The sequence below is a fragment of the Oncorhynchus keta genome, chromosome 1 (assembly GCF_023373465.1).
Source record: "Oncorhynchus keta strain PuntledgeMale-10-30-2019 chromosome 1, Oket_V2, whole genome shotgun sequence".
NCBI classification, from domain to species: Eukaryota; Metazoa; Chordata; class Actinopteri; order Salmoniformes; family Salmonidae; genus Oncorhynchus; species Oncorhynchus keta.
In genome coordinates, this window is record NC_068421.1 from 79,125,703 (window position 1) to 79,144,063 (window position 18,361).

The following is an 18,361-nucleotide window of genomic DNA, read 5'->3' on the forward strand; positions in this document are numbered from 1 at the left end:
GGTTTCATCTACAGTCATATGGTATATATGGTTTCATCTGCAGTCATATGGTATATATGGTTTCATCTGCAGTCATATGGTATATATGGTTTCATCTGCAGTCATATGGTATATATGGTTTCATCTGCAGTCATATGGTATATATGGTTTCATCTGCAGTCATGTGATATATATGGTTTCATCTGCAGTCATATGGTATATATGGTTTCATCTGCAGTCATATGGTATATATGGTTTCATCTGCAGTCATATGGTATATATGGTTTCATCTGCAGTCATATGGTATATATGGTTTCATCTACAGTCATATGGTATATATGGTTTCATCTGCAGTCATATGGTATATATGGTTTCATCTGCAGTCATATGGTATATATGGTTTCATCTACAGTCATATGGTATATATGGTTTCATCTACAGTCATATGGTATATATGGTTTCATCTGCAGTCATATGGTATATATGGTTTCATCTACAGTCATATGGTATATATGGTTTCATCTGCAGTCATATGGTATATATGGTTTCATCTGCAGTCATATGGTATATATGGTTTCATCTGCAGTCATATGGTATATATGGTTTCATCTGCAGTCATATGGTATATATGGTTTCATCTGCAGTCATATGGTATATATGGTTTCATCTACAGTCATATGGTATATATGGTTTCATCTGCAGTCATATGGTATATATGGTTTCATCTACAGTCATATGGTATATATGGTTTCATCTGCAGTCATGTGATATATATGGTTTCATCTGCAGTCATGTGACTGCATATGACTGCAGATGAAACCATATATGCGTTCATCAATTGTCTGTCCGACAATCGTCAATAGATGATGAAAAAACATTTGCTCAATTCAGAAGTTCTGAACACAACATATTTATATGGCCGTACCCTATATGATGAATGTATATATGTAATACATTAACTGTTGTTTTTTTATTTTCCAAAAAGTGAGTTAGTGAGGATAATGTTACAGTACCAACTATACAACATTCATTTACACATTTTTACAATTGAGTGCCCAAGTTATGCTTTGGGGGCAAAAGTAGGAGACATGGATCACAGAAACATGTGAGTATGAAAAAGTGTTCCCTACCAAGCCCATCAACTCTACAACAGAATGACAAGTAAAAGACTTCGGTTAGCACTAGCCTGCATCCCAACCGCCACCTGATTCCCTATATAGTGCACTACCTCTGACCAGAGGAGCACTACTTCCCACTGGGCACAAACTGTTTTAATCAACATTGTTTCTAATTCATTTCAACAAAATAAATAAATGTGATGACGTCGACTCAACATGTAAAACTGCTTGGTATTGAACGGATACACCAAAGCTCTTTTCTTATACAACTTTTAACCTGAATCTAATGACACCGTTACAATTAGACGTTAAACTGACATCTGTGTCCAGTGTGTTTAGTGCACTATACAGTATAGGGAATAGGTTGCCATTTGGGGGGATGCAGTGTTCCTCACATACTTACCATGGCTACAACACTCATCTCAAGAGCAACACATCACCATGTTGCATGTTGCATGTCTTCTCAGAGTTATTCTTCTTTCAAACATAATGCGTCATATTATATTTCCAAATGTTTTGAAATGTATTTAAAGGGACAACAGATATGAGTTTTTGTCTAGGTTGGAAGAAACAATAATAACACATGTTGGCTGTGGCCAGAAGATCGTCTATTGGGTGTCATCAAACAGAGGTGATTCAACATGAACGTAGAATCACCACGAACTCATTGGAGCAGTTTCTCACAGCAGGAAAAGAATCCTGCAGCAACAGGAAATGTGCATTATTATGTGGATTATAATTAATGCTGCACATTTTTGTAGGGGTTGATACATTTTTAGTTAGGGCAAATCAAGTAGACATTAAAAACTTTAGAAGCATTTTTGAATCTCGAATACACTACAAGTTTGCAGATCCTACACCTGTGTGATATGGTGCTATTCCCTGGCGGGGTTGAACACTATTACAGGTTTTTTTCAATGACTTAGGTGCAATTTTCACAAGCATGTGGAACATTTAGTACAAAACTCAAAACAGATCACCAAAAAGGCAGTGTTTCATAATGCTAAGCACATTTTCAATTGACTAAATACAACACGTAAAATCATTGTCATTTTTCACCAAACTTAATCAGTGTTTCATCTAGAAATAAATGTTTCACATTGCAATACCTGTTCATATAAAGTCATTGCATTTCACAATGCAATCCTCACATTACTTTTGATATGATTGTCTTCTCATTTGTTAAAATACATTTACCTATTACTCGTAATTGATAATCTCTTAATGTGGTAAACCTATAGATTCTAAAATGGTTGGGACACAAGGTGTGTGTACTTAATGATCAGGTAGAACTAAGAAATTAGGAAATTCCCCACATGCTTGTGAAAATAGCACCAAAGTGATTGAAAAAAACTGTCAGTTGATACTAGTGGCTTACAGGTTGATACTAATGGCTTAAAGGTTGATACTAATGGCTTACAGGTTGATACTAATGGCTTACAGAGGAAAAGTACAGTATACAGTATCTATATGAAAAGCTTCTAAAGAAAGTAGTAGCAGTGCATGACTTGGCCTGAAGTAGGTGCCGGAACTAATTTTAGGTGCCGGTACTGTTTATATTGGTGTGTTACGCATCAAGTCAAGCACTGGATTGTAAAGTGTATAGTGTTTCATTGATAATATGACTTTGAAGGGATTGGCTGAAGTGATTAAAAGTGACCATGTTCTTTGTTGAGAGCCTTTTACTCTGCATGGCAGGTAGAGACAGACTAGTAATGCTGTGTGATTAGAGGGACAATATCATATAGATTACATTTCAGCAAATACATTTGTTAAAAACATGTCTGAATTAAAAATACATGTCATATATGACAGATTACCTCCCTTTACAATGACATCCTGACTATATATACACAAACAGCAGTGGTGGCTGTTGGGCGGAGATAAAGGAGGACGGGCTCATTGTAATGAAACCATGTGTTTGATGTGTTTGATACCTGTCCATTCCAGCCATTACAATGATCTCTGCCCATCAGCCTCCTCTGATAACAAAAAGTTCTATTAATAAAGTATTTTTTTAAGTCCTCAATGTGCTTCAGGGTAAAGCTTATCCTAGTAACAGATAAAGGATCAGATCAGATTTCCCTTCCCCCAATCCTAACCATTAGTGGGGGAAATGCTAAACTGACCCAAGATCTGTGTCTAGGGGGCAACATCACCCTACAGTACACCTCTGGGGCCTCATGTATAACCATTGCATACATTCACACTAGATGTCTGCGTGACCCATTTCTGAAAAGTATTGGAAATACATGTACAGAAATATTGACATTTATCAATTTGGCGCAGGCACAGTTTTACAACTGTGTGTGAACGAGTATTAAAACTGCCTGAAAAACGCCCTCCATCCACCCTTTAGGGTGACCATAACACCCATTAGTTAAGGTATAATTTGGAACGATTGGCATTAGGCCACAGAATGCAAAACAAGAATTGTTGCTCAATATTTAGTTTGTCAATAGATTATTGTGTTTCTATGTCCTGCCTTGGTATAGGCTCTGAGATTAAATACGCAATGATGTCGCGCTCCTATCACACAGCAATACAGTAACCTAAACCCATATACCCATTTACATAAACTACCAGTCTATTTACTGTGTTGGCATGATGTTTTAATCTTTTGCTGTAATTTATGGTGTATCTGGAAAAGGACTGTCAGTCCGTTTCTGAAAGAGAAAACACTAGCAAATTGCTGTGAACCTGTCAACAGACCGTTACAAACTCCTTACTTTCCAGCTTGTAATACAATATTTCAACCACTAGCAGATGTGCATGTGCATGTTCTAAAGTTTGCGGGATAACTTTTGTTGAAAACTGGTGCAATGCAGATTTTGGGGCAAATTTTGTGTATATGCAATGTCAATAAATGAGGCCCCTGGTGTGTAGCGTAAAGTTGTTGCTACTGTCTTCTGCAGGTAGTATCCCATAATGCAACACACTAGTCCTTCTCTTCCACATCAGCATTCGAGTGCTGTATGTACCAGCAGGACAAACAATGTATGTGTGTGTGTGTGTGTGTGTGTGTGTGTGTGTGTGTGTGTGTGTGTGTGTGTGTGTGTGTGTATTTATGCATGTGTTATTTCTTCGGTGAGCCAATCATCACCTTGGAGACAAAGTTTACGATGGCGCTGGCGGGTTGTTCGGGGTCGTGTTCTGCAAACAGGTGACACACGTTCTCCGTCCCATTCATCGACTTCCTCGCCACAAAACCAAAGATCCTGACAGGAGAAACAGCAGAGAAACTCAGTAAGCCTTCAGCTTCAACCGCCAAACAGAATAATCCACAGTAATATTCACTAGGAACGAAGCGGAAACAAATGGTCTGAAGCGCGGAGTGACCTACCTGAATTTGTCTAATAAGAAATTCTCATTTTCATTGCAAAACCTTTAGCTATGTTTCGACATGGTGTGAAGTAATGAATACGACCCAGTGCTATTCAGCAAATAATTCAGAAAAGAGTAGTGATAGAGGGAGTAATAACAGAAAGAGAAATTGTGAAAAACAATGAGATGGATGGATAAAACAAGAGAGAGAGAGATACAGAAAGAGAGAGAGAAAGCGAGAGAAAGAATTAGAGGAGGTGAAATGAGGGGATGACTTACTTAGCAGAGGAACAGCCATCTCTTGTCCACCTGGTGAGGACAGAATAGGTTCACTTACCATGCATGATTATCAGGAACACACACACACACACACACACACACACACACACACACACACACACACACACACACACACACACACACACACACACACACACACACACACACACACACACACACACACACACACACACACACACACACACAACACACACACACACACAAAGGAGTGTACAGTACTCACTTGCGTTCCTGTGGGTCAAGAGCACAGAATATGACTGTATTGACAGTGTAGTGTCTCCTGAAGAACAGCCTACAGACAGAGAGAGACAGGCAGTGAGGGTTGATAGTATTGTAGTGTAGGTATACAATATATGTTGCAATTAGGAGGTTCTTTACATTATGAGTGTGTGCTCATGCATTTGTGTATGACTCACTTCCTCTGGTTGTCGGTGAGGGTGATGCCCTGGGCGGAGACTTTGAAGTGGACCACAGTGGAGGTAGAAGGAGGGTCCATGGCCAGAATCAGGCTGGCTGCCTTCTGCACAGCCTGGTACCCTGTTAGAGACTCCAGCTCTACTGAGCCCAGGAACCACACATTACAGGCTGGGGAGTGGAAACATACACACATACACATGTCATATACAGTAACACACACACACAGCCTGGTACCCAGTAAGAGACTGCAGCTCTACTGAGCCCAGGAACCACACATTACAGGCTGGGGAGTGGAAACATACACACATACACATGTCATATACAGTAACACACACACAGCCTGGTACCCTGTTAGAGACTCCAGCTCTACTGAGCCCAGGAACCACACATTACAGGCTGGGGAGTGGAAACATACACACATACACATGTCATATACTGTAACACACACACAGCCTGGTACCCAGTAAGAGACTCCAGCTCTACTGAGCCCAGGAACCACACATTACAGGCTGGGGAGTGGAAACATACACACATACACATGTCATATACTGTAACACACACACAGCCTGGTACCCAGTAAGAGACTGCAGCTCTACTGAGCCCAGGAACCACACAGAGGAACACACACAGTACACAATGAAAGTTGATACACGCCATGAAACACACACACACACACACACACACACACACACACACACACACACACACACACACACACACACACACACACACACACACACAATGAAACAGAGTCACACTGAAACATGAACACACTGAAACAGAGACACACTGAAACACACACACCATGCCAGAGAAGAGGAGAGCTGAGATAAAACAATACCTGCTCCCTGTTTGAGTAGCTCAGCAGCAGAGTTGGTGGCTGACTGTGTTGATGGCTCACTAGTCTCTTCCAGAGGATCTGACAACACAGAAAGAAAAAAGAGTTTGCCGGGAACTTATAAACACACACACACACACACACACACACACACACACACACACACACACACACACACACACACACACACACACACACACACACACACACACACACACACACACACACACATTCTTACCTCTGTCGGGGATGATGAGTTTGCAGGGCAGGGCCAAGGGGGTGATGGAATGTTGACAGACCAATGCAGTCAGACTTCCTGTGAGGAACAGGAAACAGACTGTCTCAGATGCTTTCACATACCATCTAGTTATTGTGGATCTGTTTAGATGCACTACTCAGTATGTCCACCAGAGGAAGACATTGTATATTATTTCATCAAAACTGAACAAATCCACACATACAGTAAACTTAGGCTGCATTTAAACAGGCAGCCCAATTCTGATATTATTTCCACTAATTGGTCAATCACATTAGATTATTTCACATCAGTTCTAACTGGTCAAAATACCAATTACTGAAATATAAGAATTGGGCTTCCTGTCTAAATGCAGCCATAGTCACACATCATACAGTAAACATATGCACACAACACAACACACAGGAATATGTCCTCACCAAAGTAGGGTTCGTTGGGACAGCCCTTAAGCCGTACCCCTTTCTGAGTGCACTCAATCAGAAAGTGCCTCACCAGCTCATTAGACAGGTCCCCTCCCACTGTGGAGACAGGAAGTGACATCATCAGTGAGGGATATCAGACTTAGAGAGGTGTTGAGAAATGGCAAGTTCCCTAGGTACAGATATAGGATCAGCTTCCCTTCCCCCAATTCTAACCTTAAATACAAAATTGACCCAGGATCATCAACTAGTGACACACTATATAACTACAATGGTTAAATGTCACTACTGAGTCGTTCCACCTCAAAAAGCCCAAGAAACATGATTTCTGATGGATAAATGTGTGTGGCAGAAGCAGAAAGCAGCATCTAGTGGAAAAAACATGGTACTTTCACACCAATTTATGGGGGGAAAATGCAAGCAACTTCAACAGCTAATTTCTCTGAAAAGGAAAACAAACATCACCAAATTCACTGAGAATACATTACATAGTATGAATTGGGCTTCCTAGTGGCGCGGTGGTCGAAGGCACTGAATCTCAATGCAAGAGCCATCACTACAGTCCTTGGTTCGATTCCAGGCTGTATCACATCCAGCCGTGAATGGGAGTCCCATAGGGTGGTGCACAATTGGTGCAGTATTGTCCGGGGTACGCAGTCATTGTAAATAAGAGTTTGTTATTAAATTGACTTACCTAGTTAAATAAAGGTTCAAAGTACCATTACTCCAAGCCGCAGGTTCATCCTACTTATTAAAGATAGAGAACTGATACTGTCTGCTTGGTGGGGGTTCATGCTTGGCTTTTTAACATTTATTTGGCTTCCTCGCATCTTAATCATTGTTAAGAAGAGGTTTGGTACAAATCGGATGATGGGTAATTATATCAATTGAATATTATATGAATCCTATAAATTTAAATGGCCAATTTGGGTTCAATCAATTACCTTCATTTCTCAGAGTTCAAATTGTCTTTCAACAAAATAAGGATGCCTACAGAAACCAATTCAGAACAATCTGAGATGGTGGGTGTCATGGCTTGCTGAACTGAATCTAATGAGACCATGTTAGAACTGACCTCTGAGGCTGTGTCCCAAATGGCACCCTATTCCCAGGGCTCTGGTCAAAAGTAGCGTACCGTATACTTCTAGAGAATAGCGGGCCATTTGGGTTGCACAGAAATGTAGCCTATGACACCAACCTTTCTTGCTCTGTGTCAGGACAGAGGGAGGGGGTGTGGCCACCTTCATAGCCAATCCGTAGGCTCCGCGGAACGAGTGACTGTCCCTGACGACAAAAGATCCAGGTTCTCTGTCCTTCAGCATAGTGATAGCTACAGAGCGCCACAGGGGACAAAACACATGTCTCACACAGAAAGTCACAACGCCCATATGTCATTCAAGGCTGCGTGCCAAATGGCCACCCTATTCCCTATATAGTGCACTAATTTGACCAGGGGCCATAGTAGTTGTGCGCTACATAGGAAAAAGGGTGACAACACACACGCACTCACTAACACACAGTTCTTGCAGCACACGTGTAATATTAAGAGACAATATTTACCTTGATCTCTGGAGATGTCAGGCTTGTACCAGAACTTGGATGTGTCCTGAACAAACTTCACAGTGTGCTGCTTACTGGCAAACAGGTCTGCAACACAACGCACAGGCAAAGACAACCACTGAGTCTGACTCTCCCATTCTAGAGATTACAGCACGATGGTACAGTAGATACACATATTTACACTGTGTGCGACAGTATGACTGTGTGTGAAATCAGGCATGCTATTGTCTTTGTATGTACTGTATATATGGAGTTAACATACAGCACCAGTCAACAGTTTGGACACACCTAATCATTCCAGGGTTTTTCTTTATTTTTACTCTTTTCTACATTGCAGAATAATAGTGAAGACATCAAAACTATGAAATAACACAAATGGAATCATATAGTAACCAAAAAAGGGTTGAATAAAAACAGTTAAATAAATCTAAATATATTTTATATTTGAGATACTTCAGTAGACACCCAGTTCCTTGATGACTGCTTTGCACATTCTTGGAATTTTCTCAACCAGCTTCATGAGGTAGTCATCTGGAATGCAATTCAATTAACAGGTGTGCCTTGTTAAAAGTTAATTTGTGGAATTAATTTCCTTCTTAATGCGTTTGAGCCAGTTAGTTGTGTTGTGACAAGGTAGGGGTGGTATACAGAAGATAACCCTATTTGTTAAAAGTTTCTCCAAGTGCAGCCGCAAAAACCAGCAAGCGCTATGATGAAACTGGCTCTCATGAGGACTGCCACAGGAAAGGAAGACCCACAGTTACCTCTGCTGCAGAGGATAAGTTCATTAGAGTTAATTGCACCTCAGATTGCAGCCCAAATAAATGCTTCACAGAGTTCAAGTAATAGACACATCTCAACATCAACTGTTCAGAGGAGACTGCGTGAATCTTGCTTTCATGGTCAAATTGCTGTAAAGAAACCACTACTAAAGGACACCAATAATAATAAGAGACTTGCTTGGGCCAAGAAACATGGACATGGACATTGGTCTGATGAGTCTAAATTAGAAATTTGGGGTTCCAACTGCAGTGTCTTTGTGAGATGCAGAGTAGGTGAATGGATGATCTCCGCGTTTGTGGTTCCCACCGTAAAGCATGAAGGAGGAGGTGTGATGGTGTGGGGGGGCTTTGCTGGTGACACTGTCTGTGATTTATTTAGAATTCAAGGTACACTTAACCAGCATGGCTACCACAGCATTCTGCAGCGATACGCCATCCCATCTGGTTTGCGCTTAGTGGGACTATCAATTGTTTTTCAACAGGACAATGACCCAACACACCTCCAGGCTGTGTAAGGTCTATTTGACCAAGAAGGAGAGTGATGGTGCTGCATCAGATGACCTGGCCTCTGCAATCACCGACCTCAACCCAATTGAGATGGTTTGGCATGAGTTGGTCTACAGAGTGAAGGAAAAGCAGCCAACAAGTGCTCAGCATATGTGGGAACTCCTTCAAGACTGTAGGAAAAGCATTCCTCATGAAACTGGTTGAGAGAATGTCTAAACTTTTGACCGGTACTGTATACATGTCTATACGGTGTCTGTTTATAACACAACATGGGGGCCAGCAGAGGGACTGTGTGTGTGTGTGTGTGTGTGTGTGTGTGTGTGTGTGTGTGTGTGTGTGTGTGTGTGTGTGTGTGTGTGTGTGTGTGTGTGTGTGTGTGTGTGTGTGTGTGTGTGTGTGTGTGTATACCTGATCCAGGCGAGGGGGCTACACCACCAGCGCTGAGTCCTTTGAGATGGTCAGAGGTCATGAGAGGGTCAGGGGTCATAGCTGAGGGGAAGGGGATGCTGAGACTACTACCACTGTGTGGGCTGGAGAACCCACTGAACGAGGGGGACGTCGACCCACCCAAGCCTATCCCCGGTACCCTCTTCTCAGGCAGCAGGGGTGGTAGTCCCCCCAGTCTGCCCTCTCCAAGCCCCAGGTCCAGACCCAGGTTCAGGCCTAAATCAAGGCCCCCCAGCCCCTCCACTGCCTTCAACAGGCTGTGCTCCAGTCCCAGACCTCCATTCCCCAGCAGCAGAGAGGCTAAATCCCCCTGGCTCTGGTACCCCTTGCTCCTCTCATCACGGCTCAGGTCCACAGACCCCTCCAGGCCCCTCGGGGCCTCCCAGGGAGAGCTGTGGGCTTTGGGGAGGCTGAGGGGTGACAGAGAGGGGGAAGGGGACGGGGAAGACAGTGACGTAGGAGTCCTGTCCAGCCACACTGGAGGTGGAGTTTGGCTGAGGAGGAGAGAGGAGGGCAGGGTCAGATACAAACACAGATGTAGCTACAGTATAGTACACACACACACACATGTTAGAGTGCGATTGCTAGCAGTACCTGTCTGTGTGTGGAAAGGAGCTGCCTGACGATACAGAGCGCATGGATCCGAACATTCTCTGACAGGAGGCGGTAGTGACAGACATTTCAGAGCGGAACTGCTGTCCTTCCGACGACACTGGAGTCTGGTTCATACAACTGTCCAGGAAACTCTGGGAATCTGCCGGGATAACAACAACCTATCCCTTTAAGACGGAGGCGTGGCTTCATTTTTAACATTACAGGTAAGTGCATTAACACAGTATGTAACAGGAGGATTTCTGAACAAGTTTGGTTCCAATTCTTCTCGTACTTTAGAATTGTCCTTTTCTTACACACTGCTCTTTGTTCCATCTCTATACTGCAGCCATATGTGTAGAAGGAAAACTAAGGCTACAAACATTAAGATCACTTTATTGGTTAATTATACACAAAGTCCAAACAAAATTTGACTTCCGCTTTAAAAAAAATAAAAAATAATAATTACAATTTTACCCCATTTTCTCCCCAAATTCGTGGTATCCAATTAAGTAATAATAATTAGTAATTACTATCTTGTCTCATTGCTACAACTCCCATACAGGCTCGGGAGAGAGGAAGGACGAAAGCCATGCGTCCTCCAAAACACAACCAAGCCGCACTGCTTCTTAACACAGCGCGCATCCAACCCGGAAGCCAGCCGCACCAAAGTGTCAGAGGAAACACCGTGCACCTGGCGACCTGGTCAGCGTGCACTGCGCCTGGCCCGCCACAGGAGTCGCTGGTGCGCGATGAGACAAGGATATCCCAACCGGCAAAACCCTCCCTAACCCGGACGACGCTAGGCCAATTGTGCGTCGCCCCATGACTTCCACTTTTAATCCAACCAAAACACACGCACACATACGCACGCACACGCACACACACGCACGCACACATACATACCATACATACATACACATGTTTTGGAGAGGTGCAGGGGGGCTGCCACACTGGGCTTCCAGGGAGCTGTTGTTGTGGGGGTTATGTGCCTTGATTAAGGGCAAACAGCAGGCAATGGCATCCAGGACTTGATACCAGCAACCCCCTGGTTGCCGGCTCACTTCCCGCCGTATTTTTCCCCTCAGGCCCGGGATTCAAACTGGCAACCCTTTGGCTTCTGGCTCACCTTCCTAACCAATATGCTACCTGCTTCCCCCTGTCTGTAGGTCTCTCATATACTAGTCAAAGTCTTGCCTTTTAAACAATTCATGTCACCCCCAAACATGAAAACAAGCTGAGAGAGAGAGACAGCAAAAGAGAGAGAGTAATGGAGAAAAGTTTCAGACATCATAAAGACCTTCTTGTATCCACTGCAGCCACACTCTCACCCTCTCATCCTCTTCCATCTGTCTCTCTCTCATCCTCTTCCATTCTGTCTCTCTCTCATCCTCTTACATTCTGTCTCTCTCTCATCCTCTTCCATTCTGTCTCTCTCTCATCCTCTTCCATTCTGTCTCTCTCTCATCCTCTTCCATTCTGATTCTCTCTCATCCTCTTCCATCTGTCTCTCTCTCATCCTCTTCCATCTGTATCTCTCTCATCCTCTTCCATTCTGTCTCTCTCTCATCCTCTTACATTCTGTCTCTCTCTCATCCTCTTCCATCTGTCTCTCTCTCTCATCCTCTTCCATCTGTCTCTCTCTCTCATCCTCTTGCATCTGTATCTCTCTCATCCTCTTCCATTCTGTCTCTCTCTCATCCTCTTCCATTCTGTCTCTTTCTCATCCTCTTCCATCTGTCTCTCTCGCATCCTCTTCCATTCTGTCTCTCTCTCATCCTCTTCCATTCTGTCTCTCTCTCATCCTCTTCCATCTGTCTCTCTCTCATCCTCTTCCATTCTGTCTCTCTCTCATCCTCTTCCATTCTGTCTCTCTCTCATCCTCTTCCATTCTGTCTCTCTCTCATCCTCTTCCATCTGTCTCTCTCGCATCCTCGTCCATTCTGTCTCTCTCTCATCCTCTTCCATTCTGTCTCTCTCTCATCCTCTTCCATTCTGTCTCTCTCATCCTCTTCCATTCTCTCTCCCTCATCCTCTTCCATTCTGTCTCTCTCATCCTCTTCCATTCTGTCTCTCTCTCATCCTCTTCCATTCTGTCTCTCTTTCATCCTCTTCCATTCTGTTTCTCTCTCATCCTCTTCCATTCTGTCTCTCTCTCATCCTCTTCCATTCTGTCTCTCTCATCCTCTTCCATTCTGCCTCTCTCTCATTCTCTTCCACTCTGTCTCTCTCTCATCCTCTTCCATTCTGATTCTCTCTCATCCTCTTCCATTCTGTTTCTCTCTCATCCTCTTCCACTCTGTCTCTCTCTCATTCTGAAATTCACTCTCCCACTTTCCCCACCTTTTCGCTCTCTCTCTCTCTTTCCCCTCTCTCTTCTCCATTGACTGGAGGCTGAGGAATTTGGATTGAATTATGTACAGTCCAAAATGATGACACTATTTTCTCACACCAGTGACCTTACCTCTGTATCTAAGCAACACAACATCCATAGCTACAGTTGAAGTCGGAAGTTAGATACAATTAGGTTGGAGTCATTAAAACTTGTTTTTCAACCACTCCACAAATTTCTTGTTAACAAACTAGTTTTGGCAAGTCGGTTAGTTATGGAAAGTTGGCTACTTTGTGCATGACACAAGTAATTTTTCCAACAATTGTTTACAGACAGATTATTTCACTTATGATTCACTTTATCACAATTCCAGTGGGTCAGAAGTTTACATACACTGAGTTGACTGTGCCTTTAAACAGCTTGGAATATTCCAGAGAATGAAGTCATGGTTTTAGAAGCTTCTGATAGGCTAATTGACATCATTTGAGTCAATTGGAGGTGTACCTGTGGATGTATTTCAAGGCCTACCTTCAAACTCAGTGCCTCTTTGCTTGACATCATGGGAAAATCAAAAGAAATCAGCCAAAAATGTAGACATCCACAAGTCTGGTTCATTGGGGCGGCAGCGTAGCCTAGTGGCTAGAGCGTTGGACTAGTAACCGGAAGGTTGCGAGTTCAAACCCCCGAGCTGACAAGGTACAAATCTGTCGTTCTGCCCCTGAACAGGCAGTTAACCCACTGTTCCCAGGCCGTCATTGAAAATAAGAATGTGTTCTTAACTGACTTGCCTGGTTAAATAAAGGTTAAAAAAATAAAAATAAAAATCCTTGGGAGCCATTTCCAAATGCCTGAAGGTACCTTGTTCATCTGTACAAAAAATAGTATGCAAGTATAAACACCATGGGACCATGCAGCCGTCAAACACAAACACACCCTACACAAACACACCCTACAGAGCCCCAGGACAGCAGCACAATTAGACCCAACCAAACAAATCATGAGAAAACAAAAAGAACGTACTTTGGTGCGAAAAGTGCAAATCAATCCCAGAACAACAGCAAAAATACAAAAGTATCTATATCCACAGTAAAACAAGTCCTATATCGACATGACCTGAAAGGCCGCTCAGCAAGGAAGAAGCCACTGCCATAAAAAAGCTAGACTATGGTTTGCAACTGCACATGGGGACAAATATCGTATTTTTTTGAGAAATGTCCTCTGGTCTGATGAAACAAATATAGAACTGTTTGGCCGTAATGACCATTGTTATGTGAGGAGGGAAAAGGGGGAGGCTTGCAAGCCGAAGAACACCATCCCAACCGTGAAGTATGGGGGAGCAGTATCATGTTGTGGGGGTGCTTTGCTGCAGGAGCGTCTGGTGTACTTCACAAAATACTTGGCATCTTGAGGATGGAAAATTAAGTGGATATATTGAAGCAACATCTCAAGACATCAGTCAGGAAGTTAAAGCTTTGTCGCAAATGGGTCTTCCAAATGGACATTGACCCCAAGCACACTTCCAAAGTTGTGGCAAAATGGCTTAAGGACAACAAAGTCAAGGTATTGGAGTGGCCATCACAAAGCCCTAACCTCAATCCCATAGACAATTTGTGAGCAGAACTGAAAAAGCCTGTGTGAGTAAGGAGGCCTACAAACCAGGAGGAATGGGCCAAAATTCACCCAACTGATTGTGGGAAGCTTGTGGAAGGCTACCCAAAACGTTTGACCCAATTTAAACAATTTAAAGGCAATGCTACCAAATACTAATTGAGTATATGTAAACTTCTGACCCACTGGGAATGTGATGAAAGAAATAAAAGCTCAAATAAAAAAGTCTCTATACTATTATTCTGACATTTCCTATTCATAAATAAAGTGGTGATCCTAACTGACCTAAGACAGGGAATTTTTATTAGGAGTAAATGTCAGGAATTGTGAAAAACTGAGTTTAAATGTATTTGGCTAAGGTGTATGTAAACTCCGACTTCAACTGTACATACTCCAAGAGCAGTAATAAAAATCGTCACACAGAGAACTAGACAAGGAAATGAAAAACACACACACAGACCTCTCCTCTTAACTCTCAGGGGTGGTCTTCCAGACCAGGCTAAGCCTGTTTGAAAGAGTTTGTTAGTCCAGGACTAAGTTTAGTCTGACCGTTAGTCTTTTCTCTACCGTTACTGTTTTCCTGTACTCTTTCCCCTGTCTAGCTGTTCCTCTCTCTCAGCTGTCCGGCCTTTACAGAGTCTGACACCAGAGGATAAAATCTCCTCAGTTTCAGTCAGGACAAAACCATGTAGAAGCACTTCCAGATGGCAACAAACCATGGGCATGAGTCAAAAACACATTCAGGCAAGTAGACACACACAACTTTCTCTCCCTCTTTCTCTTGCTCTCACTGTCTCCCTCTCAAACATACACTCACACTACGCAGACACGACAGCACAAGCATCCTTACTCTTCTCTGTTCTGAAGAGGATTCACAGACTCCCTATTGACCACAGGAATGTGCTCTCGTTCACTGTCCTCCATACACACACCACACACTGAGAGGCCCAGTCTGACAGCTGTTCACTGTGATCACAGACCAGCCAGACGGAATGAAGGAACGAGGGAAGGAGAGAAAGAGAGTGAGTGAGTGAGAGAGAGAGTGAGAGAGAGAGTGAGACAGGGAGAGATAGTATGACCGAGAGAGAGAAAGTGAGAGAGAGAGAGTGAGACAGAGAGAGATAGTATGAGAGAGAGAGAGACAGAGAGACAGAAAGAGAGGGAGAGACAGAGAGAGACAGAGAGACAGAGAGAGATAGTATGAGAGAGAGAGAGATAGAGAGAGCGACAGAGACAGAAAGAGACAGAAAGAGAGAGACAGACAGACAGACAGAGAGACAGAAAGAGAGGGAGAGACAGAGAGAGAGAGACAGAGAGACAGAGAGAGATAGTATGAGAGAGAGAGAGACAGAGAGACAGAAAGAGAGGGAGAGACAGAGAGAGAGACAGAGAGACAGAGAGAGATAGTATGAGAGAGAGAGAGAGAGATAGAGAGAGCGACAGAGACAGAAAGAGACAGAAAGAGAGAGACAGACAGAGAGACAGAAAGAGAGGGAGAGAGAGAGAGAGATAGAGAGAGATAGTATGAGAGAGAGACAGAGACAGAAAGAGACAGAGAAAGAGAGAGACAGAGAGACAGAAAGAGAGGGAGAGACAGAGAAACACAAACACACCCTACACAAACACACCCTACAGAGCCCCAGGACAGCAGCACAATTAGACCCAACCAAACAAATCATGAGAAAACAAAAAGATAATTACTTGACACATTGGAAAGAATTAACAAAAAAACAGAGCAAACTAGAATGCTATTTGGCCCGACACAGAGAGTACACAGCGGAAGAATACCTGACCACTGTGACTGACCCAAAATTAAGGAAAGCTTTGACTATGTACAGACTCAGTGAGCATAGCCTTGCTATTGAGAAAGGCCGCCGTAGGCAGACATGGCTCTCAAGAGAAGATAGGCTATGTGCTCACTGCCCACAAAATGAGGTGGAAACTGAGCTGCACTTCCTAACCTCCTGCCCAATGTACGACCATATTAGAGAGACATATTTCCCTCAGATTACACAGATCCACAAAGAATTCGAAAACAAATCCAATTTTGAAAAACTCCCATATCTACTGGGTGAAATTCCACAGTGTGCCATCACAGCATCAAGATTTGTGACCTGTTGCCACGAGAAAAGGGCAACCAGAGAACACACACCATTGTAAATACAACCCATATTTATGCTTATTTATTTTATCTTGTGTCCTTTAACCATTTGTACATTGTTAAAACACTGTATATATATAACATATGACATTTGTAATGTCTTTATTGTTTTGAAACTTCTGTATGTGTAATGTTTACTGTTAATTTTTGTTTATTTCACTTTATATATTATCTACCTCACTTGCTTTGGCAATGTTAACACATGTTTCCCATGCCAATAAAAGCCCTTGAATTGAATTGAATTGACAGAGAGACAGAAAGAGAGGGAGAGACAAAGAGACAGAAAGAGAGGGAGAGACAGAGAGAGAGACAGAGAGAGAGAGAGTGAGAGACAGAGAGAGAGAGAGACAGAAAGAGAGGGAGACAGAGAGAGAGAGAGAGGGAGAGAGAGAGAGACAGAGACAGAGAGACAGAGAGAGAGACAGAGAGAGAGAGACAGAGAGACATAAAGAGAGGGAGAGACAGAGAGAGAGAAAGAGAGGGAGAGAGAGAGAGAAAGAGAGGGAGAGACAGAGAGAGAGACAGAGAGAGAGAAAGAGAGGGATAGACTTTTAATCGGAGGGTCCCGTGTTTAAGTCCATACATTATACGATGCGATGCATTTTCCCTCTAGCTACCTTACTACATAGGATCTATAGTCATCAGCCATGGGGGGCTGATGTACTGCTTCAGCACATTCTGTTACAATTCTGACACCACCCACACACATTCCTGCACATATAATGCACACATAAACAGACACACACATAAACAGACGCACACATAAACAGACGCACACATAAACAGACGCACACATAAACAGACACACACATAAACAGACACACACATAAACAGACGCACACATAAACAGACGCACACATAAACAGACGCACGCATAAACAGACGCACACATAAACAGACGCACACATAAATAGACACACACAAACAGATGCACACATAAACAGACGCACACATAAACAGACGCACACATAAACAGACGCACACATAAACAGACACACACATAAACAGACACACACATAAACAGACACACACATAAACAGACACACACATAAACAGACGCACACATAAACAGACGCACACATAAACAGACACACACATAAACAGACGCACACATAAACAGACGCACACATAAACAGACGCACACAAACAGACGCACACATAAACAGACGCACACATAAACAGACACACATATAAACAGACACACACATAAACAGACACACACAAACAGACACACACATAAACAGACACACACATAAACAGACACACACATAAACAGACACACACATAAACAGACACACACAAAGCTCTCATTATTCTCATCCAACCTGGATGTTATTAATCAAAACTGAATAGTGCATAATATCCTTTGCCCCCTTCCTCTCAGAGGCTGTCTAGAGCATTCGCCTGCACCGAAGAAAAACTAGCAGGAGGGTCGCTTTAAATCAGCTTTCCCTGTCCCCCTGTCTGTTGTGTTTGGCCTGACAGCGATACCCATTGGAGTGGAAGAGACCAGAGAGAGTTATGGGCAGACTGAAGAGTGGAGTGGACAATAACACTAACGCAAACAGGAGGACAGGATGTTGTGATCAGTGACCCGTCTCACAGAGTCCTACTGTATTTCCTGTCTGTCTGACTTCTCTAGGGACCGAGAGGATAGCCAGGAAATAAGGACAACTTCTAACAACTGTGGTTCTTCAGGGACCGATGTAGTGTGTATTGGGG

The 18,361-nt window shown here is 43.1% G+C and overlaps 1 protein-coding gene across 4 annotated transcripts in view; it reads right to left on the reverse strand.

Annotated features, from left to right (window-relative positions):
* Positions 1 to 908: 908 nt before the first annotated feature.
* LOC118396559 (tensin-3) overlaps positions 909 to 18,361 on the reverse strand; it is a 93,965-nt gene continuing 76,512 nt past the window's right edge. For 2 of the 4 annotated variants that reach the window (XM_052461547.1, XM_052461553.1), the window contains exons 17-28: positions 10,542 to 10,701; positions 9,909 to 10,441; positions 8,212 to 8,298; positions 7,850 to 7,981; positions 6,652 to 6,750; positions 6,215 to 6,292; positions 5,980 to 6,057; positions 5,138 to 5,306; positions 4,945 to 5,013; positions 4,701 to 4,730; positions 4,201 to 4,315; positions 909 to 1,796 (exon numbers count right to left, since the gene is read on the reverse strand). In XM_052461547.1, coding sequence (XP_052317507.1) covers positions 1,734 to 1,796; positions 4,201 to 4,315; positions 4,701 to 4,730; positions 4,945 to 5,013; positions 5,138 to 5,306; positions 5,980 to 6,057; positions 6,215 to 6,292; positions 6,652 to 6,750; positions 7,850 to 7,981; positions 8,212 to 8,298; positions 9,909 to 10,441; positions 10,542 to 10,701 — 1,613 coding nt within the window. In that variant the 3' untranslated portion in view covers positions 909 to 1,733. The other 2 variants (XM_052461555.1, XM_052461561.1) reach the window with 2 other exon arrangements.